The sequence below is a fragment of the Lissotriton helveticus genome, chromosome 3_1 (assembly GCF_964261635.1).
Source record: "Lissotriton helveticus chromosome 3_1, aLisHel1.1, whole genome shotgun sequence".
Lineage (NCBI taxonomy): Eukaryota > Metazoa > Chordata > Amphibia > Caudata > Salamandridae > Lissotriton > Lissotriton helveticus.
In genome coordinates this window covers 916,544,053-916,559,265 of record NC_136061.1, presented here as the reverse complement: position 1 = coordinate 916,559,265, position 15,213 = coordinate 916,544,053, and the positions used below count along the sequence as shown (strand labels likewise).

Genomic DNA, 15,213 nt, shown 5'->3' with positions numbered 1-15,213 from the left:
TTAAATTGAAGGGCATATATCCTTAGGATTGCTACACTGATTTTGTGTGTTGTTAGGCAATGCTTTTTAGGTCTCGCCTAGCGAACACAGCGCATGCGATGCGACGCCTTGGTGAACTATTGTTGTCGGTTTGGTGCGCGAAGGGAGACAAAGCATGTGCGTGCACGGACAGGCGATGTGCACGCGCATGGAGTCTCCTCTGCCTCACATGCTCCTACCGCGCGCTTGTTAGATCTCGCAGACCTTGTGTGCTTTCCTCTTGAGGCAGCAGCGTGTTCATTTTTTTTGCATCGTGCTTTCACTTTAAAGCGCGGTGCAACTGTGAGATTTCTCCATATTAAACCGTGCATACTCGATGGCTGCAGAAGTTCAGCTTGACAGACGCTGTGGGCAGTAAGGAAGCAGCGTGGTAAGTTTCATGTGGCATGTGGTGTATCACCATTTTCGGTTTTTTATTTCTTTGGAACTTTTCGAAACCGGGGCAGCCGGCCCAGTTCTAGCAATAGTGTCTGTGGCTGTGATGTGGGCATACCAGATTCCACCGGGCACTCTTACGTGACAGCAGGCTCTGTTACGTGTAGCAATGGGTTAAATGGCAACTGAGGGCTAGGAGACTGGCAGAAGCCCGGAAGGCTGTAAATCAGGCATGTCACAGGACAGGCAGCTCCGGAGCTGGATGGCAGCAGGCGAGCCCTCCAGGGTATGTGGTTAAAAGTCCCAGCTGACGGCGAGGCTGGGCAGGTTGAATTACAGCGGGTCAGCTGCTGGGCGACTGTCAGTGTGCGGAGATGCCCCACATTCTGCAGCAGGGAAGAGGCTCCACAGGGATGGGGCAGGGGCTGTGGGTCCACCCTCAAAATGTGTACCTCTGACTTTGGAGACAATTGAGGGAATTGTTATTTTACAGTGGACGAGATCTCACATGGGAGGGAAATAAAATTACATACCTCATGGTTTGCAAAAGGGGTCTCGCACTGAAATAGGCAGTGCTGGCATTTATGTTCTGCAAAAAGTAGAAGTCAATGTGAATTTATGCTGCTGCCTTTGTGTGCTAGAATTTTGGGCCAGGTGTGTTAATTTCGCAGGATAATTATTAAATGTAGTGGTGTTCCTTGGTAACAAAAGCTACTTGTGTGACCCAGTTCCGATCTGAAAACATTTCAAACCATGCAAAGGCACAAACGAGCTGGCACTGCTGTCTGGGAAACGCGGGCTCCTTTGATACTAGACACCATTTGTTCGGTTGAACAAGCTTGTTTTCACCTCCTGCCCTCGTGTCTGACTTGCTTCTGGCCAATCTGCTTGCGTAAAACTCCTTGATGACCTGCAACAAAAGCAAGTTTCCAGGCACTATGAAAAGTCATTTTTCTAGCAGGCAGGATCACATCATTTAATCCTGATCCTGGGGGAGAAAAAAGGTGGGAACAGAAAGGTGAAAGGAGTACCACTGACCCGAGCAGCGGGTCTTTGACCCCCAACCTCCCTGCCGTGGACTTTGGACATAAACCCCCAGAGGGGGGGGTCGGCCTTCTTTTGAGCACCGGTTCACGCCAGGACTCTGTTTTGGGCCACAGAGCCAGTCCTGAGCCAGAGGGGCAAATACGCGTTTACAAACTATGGCCCACGTCGTTTCAGTTTAAAACCAGGTGAATTCATGTACTCCTCCATAAATGCCCCATCCCTAAAAAATAAGTTAATGAAGAGTGGTTTTGATTTGTTCTGCTCCAGTGCTGGAACATGTGGTTATATTTAGTAGTGTGCACTGAAAATGCGGATCATAACAATGGTTTACGAGGGTAGTGGGGATTTTTTCTCTGTGCTTTCTCACATTCTGTGGCCATCGGGTTTCATTTAGCCAATTGTTTTTTTTGTTGGTTTTTTTGCCTTTTGTTGGACACATTTGAGTGCATCCTCCTTTGTGTTCTGCCCTCAGCTGCCTTGTTTTTAATCCTATAGACCCCGCCTTGCAGTTGCCAGATGTTAGCTATACAGTACTGCAGTTCCAGAATCATTGGCCCCCATCACCACCCTGTAAAATTTGACCTGCCATAAAAATGGACTGCGGATGTATAACTCCAGTTTAAAGAGAGCATGTTTTCGGTTAACTTCTGTGGCTGCCTCGCAACCCATTTACAACATTTGTGGTACCCATGTGAAGTTTTCATTTACGTCACGAAATATACCCCTGAATTCATAATGCATTCGATAATCAGGCCCTCATTCTGTTCTTGTTTCCCTTCAAGTAGATGTCACAGTGAAGATTTCACCAGCATCAGGAGGGAGACAGGAGTAAGGGGGGCATAGCTCCCCTGGGATCATAGCACAATCTCATCCCCTAAGCGGGGGAGTATTGTCTTCACAGGGTCCGGTGTGATCCATACAGGAACGGAGGCAAACTTTGCAATACTTGACAATGCCTTTTAATTTTTTTGAAGGCATTGTCATTTATAATGCCAATAGCTCCAAAACTCGCAGTTGCAAGTCCTATTGCATTGTAAATGCTTGTTAGTTTATGTAAGATTAACAAGTGACATTAAGGCATCCCTATTTCTTTCAGGTTTTCAGTCCCTGGCCTCCAGACAGGAAAGGAATATGAGTTTTGCGTGAAATCTGTCAATGAAGCAGGACTGAGCACTGCTTCTCCAGCGTCCACGCCGCTTAACGTCAATGAGGCTATATGTAAGTTCTGTACCTCAGCGAGGCACAATTCAATATTGCAATTCATCAGATTGAACTTTCTTTTTTTCTGAGAAAACGAGGTAGGGATCAATGACAAATCTTAAGCAAAGAAAACACTCATTTTTATACGTTGAGTAAAGTAGTGATTGTTTACTATATTTTAAAGCATTCACACAGGGAACGGAATATAAACATTTGCATCATGACAGATTGGTTTTCTTTGTTGACAGGGAAAGTAGGACTTTATGGTACGAATGAGAATCAAAAAAAAGAAAAAAGTGTCAAACAGTGGATAAAGAACACTGATATGGAAAACTAGCTCAGTTATTTTTGTTTGAGTTTTAAGTGCTTGAATTAGTTCAGACTTAGCTCCAAGAAACAGTCAAATATTTTACAGTGGACATTTTTATTGAAGCAAGAGCAACTGAAACACTGGGGACCACATGTTCGACCCTATTTTGCATGCGCAAACGGGTTTGCGACCCGTTTGCGCATGCAAAATGTGAAAGGGGTATGTACAATTCCTAAATAGTGAGTCGTAATTAATTTGTGACTCTCTATTTAGGAATTGCGAGTTGCTATTTGGAAGGGGCGTTCCCTTTCTAATAGTCCCCTACCCCATGTATGAATGTGTTGCGACCACAATTGCGGCCGCAAAACACTCACCAATTACCACCCTCTCCAAGAGGGTGGTAATTCATTTGCAAATGCAAGGGAAAATATTTTTGGGGGCAGGCAGTGGTCCCATGCATTCCATTTTCCTTTAAGGAAAACGGGCTGCATTTAAAAAAAAAAGAAACTGCTTTATTTAAAAGCAGTCCCAGACATTAAGGTCTGCTGAGTGCAGCAGGCCACCATCCCAGGAGGGCCAGCCATTCCCAATGGGGTCACATATTGCGAGTGGCTGGGACCCCACTGGGAATTGCAAACAGTGCCTGAGCCACTGTTGTACATTCATTTTTTGCGAGTCGCAAATTGCAAGTTGCAATTTGGCACAATTTGCGACTGGCAAAAATGAATGGTGGTACATATGGCCCCAAGTGCTTTCTACAGAACAATTTGATGTGTGCAGTCCGAATGAGGCCAGAGTATAGAAAAGAGAAAGGGTTTGGAAACCTGAGAATATTTCATTAGGACAACAACTATCACGTGTTATTTACATTACAAACATTTTTTTATCAATATTTCAGTTGAAAATGCCATGTTTTCCAATTTCAAATGAATGAAAAATGAAAGAAAAATTCCACTTATATAGCGCATAACCACCCGGGGGCCTCGCAGCGCTATAGACTGATTACTGTGTCCGGCTACCGGGTAAAATTAGTACGCTTTTGAAAACAGGTGAGTTTTTAAATCTCTCCTAAATGACATCAAATTGTTGTTTTGTCTGAGGGATAAAGGCACGGAATTCCATGCCTTCGCCGCTGAGTGAATGAAGGAGCGGACACCCCAACGGGCTTTCTTAATTTTTGCCTTGGTTGCCAAATGCAGTGAAGCCGAACGAAGGGTTCTAGGCGGCACATAAGGCAACACTAAGGGGTACAGCACTGCCGGGCCGGTTCGATGAAAAGATTTGTGCAGAATGCACATGGCCTTAAATAGTGTTCTGGGAGCCAATGAAGCTCTTTTAGGGCAGTCCTCGCTGACTGCCAGCGAGGGATGTTAAACAATAGACGTGCAGGAAGATCAAGTGATTTCCTCATAATCGCAAGATTTGTGGTGAAGTATCAAAGGTGCATTCAAAACACAGGTCTCAGGGTTTTGAAGTAAAAAACTGAACCAAAATATTCCATTATCAAAAAAGTAAATTCATGTATTTGAAAAAATGGTTGAAATAAGTACTCACGTTTTGCAATTTCCAAAAGCCACCAAGGTGTTTGTTGAGACGGTTTCCATTTGAAACTGTGTGTACAAAGGCATGGGTCATTCACTGTGTTCTCTTCATTGCAGATGTACCTTCGGAGCCCTATGATTTTGCTCTTCTTAGCTGTGGGAAGAATGAGATGGTCATTGGATGGAAAGCCCCAAAGTTCAGAGCTGGAAAGAACATTTTGGGATACTTTTTAGATCAGCACGACACTTCTGAGGTCGACTGGGAGAGTGTTAACATTAAGGCTATTCCTGAAAGAGTTTGCAAGGTACAAATTTCTACTCGAAATATGTGTTAGAGTTTCTCTGTCAGTTCAAAAACCAATTACAGGTTCACATAAAAAAGACAGGGATCCAACTTCATTTTCTTTTTAATCTGGGAACATGCGCTCCATTCCTTGTTAGAGGTATGAGAATCTTTCACTATTGGCGGAGAGGAGTCACGTGATAGCCTCATTCGGGGGAGCACTTGTGTTGAGGCTTTTTCTATCTTCCTTTGTGTTATTTGCCGGATGACGGTGTAGGGTTAGCATAGAAACACATATCCCTGAAACAAAAAAACATGCTGCTTGGTTAGGAGAGCTGAAAGGTTAATGGTGGAGTATTCTCCAAAGTTATTTAAATATCCTCTCTTGTGATGCACCTTAGCTGTGCCTAGAGCTTTGAATTTTTTCAGTATTCTGATCTTGTTAAAGGGAAAGGATAATTGCAAGAGCTCTTTCCTCATCTCCACTCAATTGATATTTATAGTAGATCTCTTTAGTAAAGACTTTCTAAAGTCTACTTCTATCACTAATTTGGTGTTACCTGTGGATTTTATTCATCCTCCATTAAAAACAATGTTTCGTATTTTATGAACTTCGAAGATTGCATTATTTTAATTCATACTACTAAAATGTATGAGGTTTCTGCTTATGTGTAACATGAACACGTGTACTCACTTTTGTATGAACAATTTTAGGATCAAGGTCCAGCAGTGTATCGGGAAGACAACTGGGGTGTAAAACATTTCATAGCCCCTATAAAATGGTATTTTACCATTTGGGATTTTCACTGTACATCAAGGCTATTTCTATAGCCATATGTTGCAGTCTGGTTCCCTGCTGTAGAGATCTATATACAATGGTTATAATGTAGCCTTTACTCTGATTAGAAAAGAAACATTTGCCGGGAATGAAAAGAAATAAAAGGCTACTTGCTTTGTTGTAGTCTGCACTGGCACCACGAGGCAGGCAGCCAAGATGCGAACAAAAAGGGATACTTACTCTGCTCCACAGTTATCAGTAAAGTGTGTATAAAAAGCTTGAACCAAGCTTCACAACTACTGGGACTAGAACTTGGTCACTTTCGGAAATATTCCATATTTTTTGTTTTGATTTGCGATTAAAGAAGGAATTTGTAGGCACAGCTAAGTATACATTTATTTGTGGGCAAAGTAGCACATACTTAGTTATGTTGCTGGCTGTGGCACCACATTCATTGGCAGCTGTATTATTATGTAGTGATGGCTCTGAAAAGAGATGCTGTTTAAAGGCTAAATCCAGATTTCCAGAGTGCCAGGATTTAAAACAAGGAGTCCTGGATTAGCGCCCACATTTCGATTTTATATGATCCTCTGCCAATTCGTTTATCTCTCATTACCTACCAAAGGGGCATATTAACAACGGCCAGCGATAATTATCGCTGGCCATGCTTAGCGATAATTTAATTATTGCAGGCTATCTCTGGAATGTATTGCCCTGGTAGCGCGTTATTAACAACGCATTTATCCAGGGCGATAAAAATTCCAGAGATTGCGAGGTTATCGCCGTTTTGCAGGAAACATCGCAGATTTTCCAGCGATGTTCCCTGCAAAACGGCGATGACCTTGCTGATACAACCCACAGCGTCGTATCAGCATAATGCACCCCAATGTTGGGTATAGGTAAGTCTTCATTTTAGCAGACGTTAGATTTTGGAGAAAACAGCTGTTTTCTCCAAAAACTAACGTGTGCTAAAATGCTGGGGCAGCCTTGTAAATATTGCGATGTGAACATCAGCGATATTTACAAGGTTGTCCATCCGGGGTACGCCCACTTTGCATCTCATTAGAGATGCAAATGGAGGCGTTGGGAAAAAGGGTGCTAACATGCAATTATGCATGTTAGCACCCTCTTGTAAATAGGGTGATGGTTTTATCTCTGGTTTTTTTGGCTTTTCAAGCCCTTGTAAATATGCCCCTAGGTTCCACAATCTGCTAGGCAATTCACAAATACGAAAAGGTCCTAGCCCTGTTGATTGTGGTGAGGGAGGAAATAAACGTTATCTGAAGCAGCAACCAGTTCAAATTTGTTTTCTTTGAAGTGAATGAGACAACGGCTCAGCTTTTCTGCATCCCCATCATATTTTTTTCATATTGTGTAATAAACTGGCCAGATACTCAATGCAATGATGAAAGATACCATTGTGATTATAAAATCAGTTGATCGACCCTATCAGATGTTTTATAAATTGTAGGACAAATGGGTCTACCATAATGTGTTTAACCAGGCCTGTTTTTACATTTGAGCACAAATGAGTTCAGTTGCTAGAGGAGCAAAACTTCCAGTCCAATATAAAGTAAACAGACCATCCATTTAACATCGCCATGGAAAACCGCCAACCGATCAGTAGTTATCAATCCCTCAATCTGCATAAAATGATGCAAAATGTTTACAAAACCAAGTTTCTGATGGAGAAAGTCATTCCTATACACATATACACACAACCTTGTCTACACACTTTACTGAAATCGATGAAGCAGAGTATTTATCCATTTTTGTTCACATCTTGGCATGTGGAATTAGACATTATGGTCTAAGTCGAATGGTTCAAGGTCTGAGATTCTGTTTCTGGATCTGGTCACTAAACCACCCGGGGACGTAAGCCTTACATCATCATGTTAAAGTCTTCCTGAAAATGTAAGCTGTTTGCAGTTTATCATTTTCTACAGTGGTATTTATTCAGCAAAAACACAGGGGCAGCAACAGTCACAAAACATGTTTTTCAAAAAAAACTTTCCTGAAAAGTTGAGCCTCCATCATCTTAATAAACATTGGTAAATAACAGGTACAGACAACTAAACCCTTAAAACTACCAAAAGTTAAAAGTTCAATTAATGTCACTGGATGATTATTGAGATTATTTAAAGCACTAGCATTTAAGGGAACAACATGGGGAACTTCTACCATTGACTAACTGTAAATAACACCCCCGATTTTCATTTGAGCCACACTAACATTCCTACTCTTGTATTGCAATTAACAATGCTTTAGATATATTGTTGGGTTCAAAACATACAAGATAATGTCTCTGGAAAATGATTGAGCTATCCAACCAAGTTTGTTGACGAGGATGCAGAATCCAGATGTGGTGACTGTTTGGTTTATTGATTGATTGCACTCTGTCCCACAACTAACGTGTGGGCTATAGGGGGTCTTTACAAATATTGTTTTGAGATTCAGACTAGGTTCACTCTAAATGACAGAAACATTTTGTCGTGTTGCATACCTTAAAGTGAGTGCTTCTTCTAATCTTAAAGGTAGGCAACCTTACCGAGGGGCAATTCTATGAGTTCCGAGCCCGCGCTATGAACCAGGCTGGTGTGGGAGATATGTCCGAACCGAGCGAGCCATTTAAATGTGAGGAGTGGACAATGCCCCAACCAGGTACAAAACACATCAAAAATCTTACTGATGCATATTCTTGTTTAGTATTACACATTTCCTATGCAATCACTATGTTTTGTGACCTAAGTGAAGAACTTCTGGCTACTTCTCTGCTTTGAAGGAATCTTTGTTAAAATGTCTCATTTTCATGATGCCCTCTCAACTTACAGATGCTCAGACAAGAGACTCTTTGCTGTCGTTTTCTTTTAGAGCACGAGTTGATATTCAAATGTTGTGTAGTCCACCTTCAGACCCACTTTGTGTTATTCTCTTGCTGTATGACATCTAACAGGTCCACCATATGATGTGCGATTCACTGAAGTACGAAATGGTACCCTCATGCTGCATTGGGAGCCACCGGTGTATACAGGAGCCGGTCCAGTGACTGGCTACCACATAGAGGTCTGCGAGGAGGGATCAGATGAATGGAGAACTGTGAATGAGAAGCCAACAGCTGACACCCACATGAGGGTTTGTATGAAGAGCATTCAGCATTGAGAGTGCGCTATTAGTCATTGGGGAGTCACGATCTGTGTGCAGGACGCGTGATGACAACCTGACATGTATCTTCCACCATGATTGTTTCTTGCCCTTCAATGATACATAGGCTGATTGATTTTTTTCCCATCTTGATATCCCTACTCTTATTGGGCTCAAGTAAGCTGAAAATCAACCTTCCACTACATGTCCAGTGTCACACCTAAGTCACTGAGCTCAGCGGGGTTTTGTTTATTAATTGTTCATTATTAATTGTTCATTATACTGCATTACGTTATCATCACAATTTCTGGATGTATGAAATAAGTCTACATATTACAAAGTCTGTCTGTTAAGTAGGGCTTAGACTCTTTCCATGTCAAATGTCACCCTCAAATACATTTTTTATGATAGTTTTTCACGTTGAAGTGTGTTTTACTTCACGCTCTGTTTTGGAAAATGGTTCAACCAGGGTGGAAAGCACAGTTTTGGTTGCTGTATTTAATGGCTGTCTACCAAACACTTGTGAGGGCTTTGTTACAATTATGGTTGAATAAACTTGGTTAATGAGAAGTGTTAGTTAAACACAGTCCTGGTCGAGTTCAACAACTATGTAAGTCCTACTTGTCCGTCATGTGGGTGCAGTTTGTATGGGGTTTGAGGACAGACTTTATGCAACATGTCGGGGCAGAAAAAGCCTGAACAGGCTACGAGGTTGGTCCTCAGTGGTATGTGCTTTTTCATGCGACTATTGCACTTAAGAGTCCACCCACAACAATGGTTAGTCCTCAGTATGTCTTTAAAAGGTCACTGGCCCTATGCGAGAAGGAGGCATGACTTGGGTCTAGACAGTAATAGTCTGGACACATACATGGCCACTCTAAGATTTTAGATACTCCCTTGGAGAAATGCAGCCACTATTTGAATCTGATCAATAAAAACACTGAGGGGCCATATCCTATTAATGTTTAGACAAGAACTACATCTCTTCAGTATGACTGGCTTTTTTACTACAGAATGCAATGGACGCTCTTTTGTTGATTCTAGGGTATTTCTATCTATAGGTGTCTGATTTGGATAAAAAACAGTGTTATCGTTTCCGGGTGCGCGCAGTGAACTCAGCTGGGGTTGGCATGCCATCTGTTCCCTCAGACCCTGTGATGCCAGTTACCAGGCCAGGTATGTAAACATGACCGTATATGTAATCAGACATATTATCCCTTAGTTTACCTGCTGCCCAAAAATTGTAATCATTATTTTTGGCCCAAGCATTATAGCTTCTTTTTCCTCCTCATCTGCTGGCAGTGTCTGTTAACATTTCATTTAGCATAACCGAGCCAGAGGCAGATGGTGGTAATGAATCAAGGATAAGGGTCACTACAGCATTCCTTAACCACAGAATCACAAGGGTTCGGGCGCATGGTTGGGGTAGAGAGTGACCAATGAAGACTGGTGTCTTTTATGGCTTTGTGGTAGAACCAGAAGCAAAGTCAGTAGGAGGACTACTAGGGAAACTTACGGAAATCGGCGTGGTAATTCCAGGCCTCATGTTATTCCCCAAAAACTCACAACTCACTTTATTTCCCACCCTCCGTAGTTACTTGTATCTCAGGGTGCGGAACTAACAGGAATGATTACGGGTCACTAGTAATGAGGGCCTAATGTCTTATGTTAGGGACCTGCAATTTAATGCAGGGGTGCCCAAATTGGATCCTATAGGACCAGAGCCATGCCAGATATTCAGCATTTTCAAGCAAGTCAATTTTGCATATAATTAATCTTTATAGAACCAATTAACATAACCATTGATTATCCTGAAATTCAAGCGCCTATATGGCCCTTCCGGATGGAGGTTAGAAACAACACCTGATTTAAAAATATCGCAAGGATCAACATGCCTACATCTAGCCTATTCCAACCAATGTAATATCCCCAAAAATCATGCTGAAATCAGGTGCCAGTAAAAGGAGATGTGTTGCAAGTAATGTGTAATCAATGAAGCACCAATCACAAAATCGTAAAATAAAACAAAAACAAATGAAAGCTCAAACAAGATAACTTTACATGTCTCCAAATGTGCTAAAATCAAGCCCCTGACCCTGCCTAGCCTTATTGTAAAATAATTATAATCGCCTTATTCTTTTTAAGTCCTAACTAAAATATCATGTAACTAAAACAGACCTTACAAATTGTGGAAAACGTTCACCTTCAGAGGAGTGGGCAAGTCTTGGATAGGGCGGGTCGCAGAGCGAGCACAGCCTCAAGCACTTTCAATTCCCGCCTGCCCTCTCCAACCCTGAAAAAAACAAAAAATCTGAGGCTGCCGCTGATGCATTGGAGATGCTTTACAAACTGTAGTGGACATTGCTTGCACAGAGCCTCCAAACAATTAGCTGGAAACCAGCTCTCTGCTGCTAATTGTGTGCACACCATGTGATATCGGCTCCTCACCTGGTAACCATGTGATGAGAGGCAATATTATGTGACACAAGATGTCACCGTGTGAGTTGGAAGGTCTGATAAAATCATCCAAGGAGCTTTTTCATTATAATTTATACATAATCCTCATGCCTCTTTGGCAGCGTCCACAGGACTGCTGAGAAGTTGCATAAACTCTAGGCTGCCTAATCCCATTTCAATATACATTGATGTAGTACTTAATTCACACCAGTGTTGCAGATGGGGGCATCCGTACTCATTTATAGAGATTTGGGAACATTTTTTATCATTAAAGTTTACCCCTGAGCAAGAGAGAAAAAGAAAGAAGTTGGAGAAGGAAGAGGAAGATTAGAAAGTAGTGACAAAGGGAGAACAGGTACAAAAATCCACCTGCAAGAGTGTGATAAAGAAACAGGAAGTGTACTGTGTATGAGGAAAAAGGCACAAGGTGGAATTAAGACTAAACTTGATATTTACTGCTCCCCTCATTTAGCAGTATCGACAGAGAGCTGCTAAGAAAAAATGTGGACCACTGCACACTGTATTGTTTTAGCAAATTCAGTACTGCAGCCATGCTTAGAAAATTACATACTATTTGTCCGTGTTGGAAGCAGGGAAGGAAGTAAGGCTCCATTATGATCAAATCTCAAGGGCTCTCGAAGCTTTTGATGTTTAGGTCTTGCAGGTAATGCCAACAAAATAATTGTTCAGGGTGGTGGCTACATTTATCTTTCTGGCTAGGTTGAGATTTAGCTCAGTAAAAAGCCCGCTAAATTTCAGTAGGTATAGATGCCTAATTTTCCCTACATTTTCCCTGCAAGAGGCTGGAAAACACTGACCTGGTTCCAATGTTAGTATGCTTCTTTTCACGCAGGCACAACTGAAATAGAACTCGATGTCGATGAGGAAGGATACATTTACATGTCATTTGAAAACCCGGAACCAATAGATTCCCCTGAATTCATCTGGACCAAAGATTACCAGGAACCTCCAAAACCCAACCGAGTGAAGATGGAAAATAAAGATAACAAGTAAATATGTCAACTCTGTGTAAACATAACACTATAAGGATTGTGATGACCACACATGTCGAAGTGGGAGAGCTGAATATTATGGGTAATTATTGGAATGAAACACTGATCTGGGAAAACATCAGACACTGTATGTGCACTTAGAAAAGATAAGTGCAAGTAAATCTTTATTGTTTCTAAAGGGACCAATAGGGAATTAATCAAAACATTAGTATTTTGTCTGACTACTTAATGATTTTAATAATGAACAGTTTGGCTTCAGTAATTCTTTAGTAACAATGGAAATTACTTCCAAACTAAAGGCGCTGTTCACATTTGAGCAATATAGGCATAAAATTTGGGGTGGGCAGAACTCGCAGACTTTTTTTTTTTTTTTTATTTCAACAGTTTTTATTAGCAAATTTTTATATATACATACAGTACAGTGGTAGCATTGCCTCGCGGGCTCCGTAGGGGTTACAACGGGCTTGGCGGGCTACATGGTGGGCGTATATCATGCGATCGGTTGTATATACATGCTGTTGAGTGTTGTTGTACCCTTGTACAAGGAAATAAAGAGATGAAGAGAAGAGGGTGAAAGGAAAAGAAAAAAAGAGGTGGAGATAGAGACAGGTTGTCGCTGCGTTATGCTATGCCAAACACAGGTGTTCGACGGTGAAACGGGGGTCACCCATATGACCATCTCACGGGGGTTCGTACGTTCCTAGGTGTCTGTCTAGGGATGTCCACATTTCGCCTCTCGCTGTGTGGTTGGGGGCGTGTGTTGCCGCTATGTTGTCTGCCCCCCTCAGGAAGGTAATCCAGTTAACCCAGCCCTTGAACGTGGCTTTGCCTGTGTTTTTCCAGTTAGCTAGTATCGTTTTGACTGCTGTCGTGAGGAGGAGGTCTATCAAGTCGCCGTCCTCTTTTGATTGGAGGTCTGGGGCCATGAAGGCTGTCGCTAGTCCTACAAAGCCTGGCTGTATGTCCCTTCCAACTACCTTTGTGATGAAATTTGTGATTTTGGCCCAAAAGGCTCTGACTCGGATGCAGTGAAAGATTAGGTGAGCAAGGTCTCCCTTCTCTCTCTTGCAGTTCCAGCAGGTGTCAGTTTCTCTGACCCCTACCTCTGCGAGTCTGGCTGGCGTCCAGTAAGCTTTGTGTATCAGCCAGTATTTTGTCTGTGCAACTTGGGGATATATTTTATTTTGGGACGTGGACAGCCACAAGCGCCTCTTTTCCCTCTGGTTTAGTTGTCTGCCTAGCAGCTCTTCCCAGAATCCTATTGTTTTGTTGTTGAGGTTTGACGTTGTCGGACTCAATAATTTGTATAGGTGGGAAGTGTGGTGGCCTAGCTTGTTCAGGTTCCTCATGTATTGTATGATTGTGGGTGTATTCTTGTTCAAATTGGCTTTCGTGATGGCAGCTTTGATTTTGAGGAACTCATAGAAGTCTAACTCCGTTAGGTTGTGGAGGTTTTTTAAGGCTTCGAAGGTCAGGGGTGTATTGTTCTTCTCCAGCTGTTGGGGGGTGGATATGCCCTTCCCAGACCAGGTGGTGTTGGCTAGGAGCTTCCCCTTATTCTTGACTTTGGGGTTGTACCATATGGATTCCCATTTGGTGTAACTTATGCTCTGGTCCATTTTTTGTCTACTTTTAGTAGGGCTGCCTTAGTGGTTTTAACGATGGTATTGTCGGCCTCTGGGTGTTTTTTCGCCGTAAGCAATGCTATGGGGTCCAGACCTCCTAGCATGGCTCTCTCTAGTTCTAACCATACTGGTGTGTATTCCTCATCAGGGGCTAGCCAATGGGCCCCTTGTCTGGCTAAACATGCGGTTTGGAATGTCTTGAAGTTAGTTATGTTGAGTCCATCTAAGTTTTTACTCAGTCTTAGTTTGTGCAGGCTTATCCTGGGTTTTTTATCCTTCCATATGAATTTGTTAATCATGGCGTCTAGTTGTTTGTGAAAGTCTATTGTGAGTGTAAGCGGAAGCATTCCTACCAGGTAGTTTATTAGTGGTGTTATTATCATCTTGATGGATTCCACCCTTCCCCACCAGCTTATGTATTTGGGTGACCAGGCGGTCAGTTTGTCCTTGATCTTTTTTAGGGTGGTAGACTCAATGTTTTCTAGGGTATCTCTGAGGTCCTTCCCGAAATGTAGACCTAGGTATTTAAGGAGTTTCCTTTGCCAAGCTAATCCTGAATCGCCCAGGACCACCCTAGTTGTATGGACGTTCATAGGTTTACACTCCGACTTATCTCTGTTGAGTCTGTACCCCGAGACTTTTGCGTATGTCTCAATGGTTTCTATTAGTGCCGCTATAGATTCTGTTGGTACAAAAGGGGGTGGTGATGGATGGAGCATCTGAACCAATCAAACACTCACACCCAGTCAAAAGATCTGGGTTTAATCCATCACCGTTCTTTAGCCCACTCTGCCACCCCAGTTCAGACATGGCTATATGCAAATCAGTCTGACCCTGTGCCTCATGGGAACAGTCCAGCCCGAACTGCCAAGCCATGCCTTCCCTGGACCGGAAACAAGCTTCCGAGAACCGGTTTCTGGCATTACAGCCGTCTTCAGCCCGGCTTGCATGAATCCAGTGGCAAAGTGAGCAAGGGACTCACGTCTGAGCATACCCGCTAAAGAACGGTGATGGATTAAACCCAGATCTTTTGACTGGGTGTGAGTGTTTGATTGATTCAGATGCTCCGTCCATCACCACCCTCTTTTGTACCGCTTTTGGCCGCCATAAGTGTGGCAGGGTATGCTCAGACGTGAGTCCCTTGCTCACTTTGCCACTGGATTCATGCAAGCCGGGCTGAAGACGGCTGGAATGCCAGAAACCGGTCCTCGGAAGCTTGTTTCCTGTCCAGGGAAGGCATGGCTTGGCAGTTCGGGCTGGACTGTTCCCATGAGGCACAGGGTCAGACTGATTTGCATATAGCCATGTCTGAACTGGGGTGGCAGAGTGGGCTAAAGAACGGTGATGGATTAAACCCAGATCTTTTGACTGGGTGTGAGTGTTTGATTGATTCAGATGCTCCGT

At 42.8% G+C, this 15,213-nt stretch overlaps 1 protein-coding gene across 1 annotated transcript in view; it reads left to right on the top strand.

The window, feature by feature from the left end:
* The window catches only part of MYOM3 (myomesin 3), a 451,709-nt gene that overhangs the window by 279,414 nt on the left and 157,082 nt on the right, over window positions 1-15,213 (top strand). Inside the window, exons 17-22 of the mRNA XM_078681253.1 lie at window positions 2,558-2,679; window positions 4,630-4,817; window positions 8,108-8,234; window positions 8,527-8,705; window positions 9,776-9,890; window positions 12,025-12,181. Of these exons, the coding sequence (XP_078537379.1) occupies window positions 2,558-2,679; window positions 4,630-4,817; window positions 8,108-8,234; window positions 8,527-8,705; window positions 9,776-9,890; window positions 12,025-12,181 (888 nt within the window). The remainder of the gene's footprint in view (window positions 1-2,557; window positions 2,680-4,629; window positions 4,818-8,107; window positions 8,235-8,526; window positions 8,706-9,775; window positions 9,891-12,024; window positions 12,182-15,213) is intronic.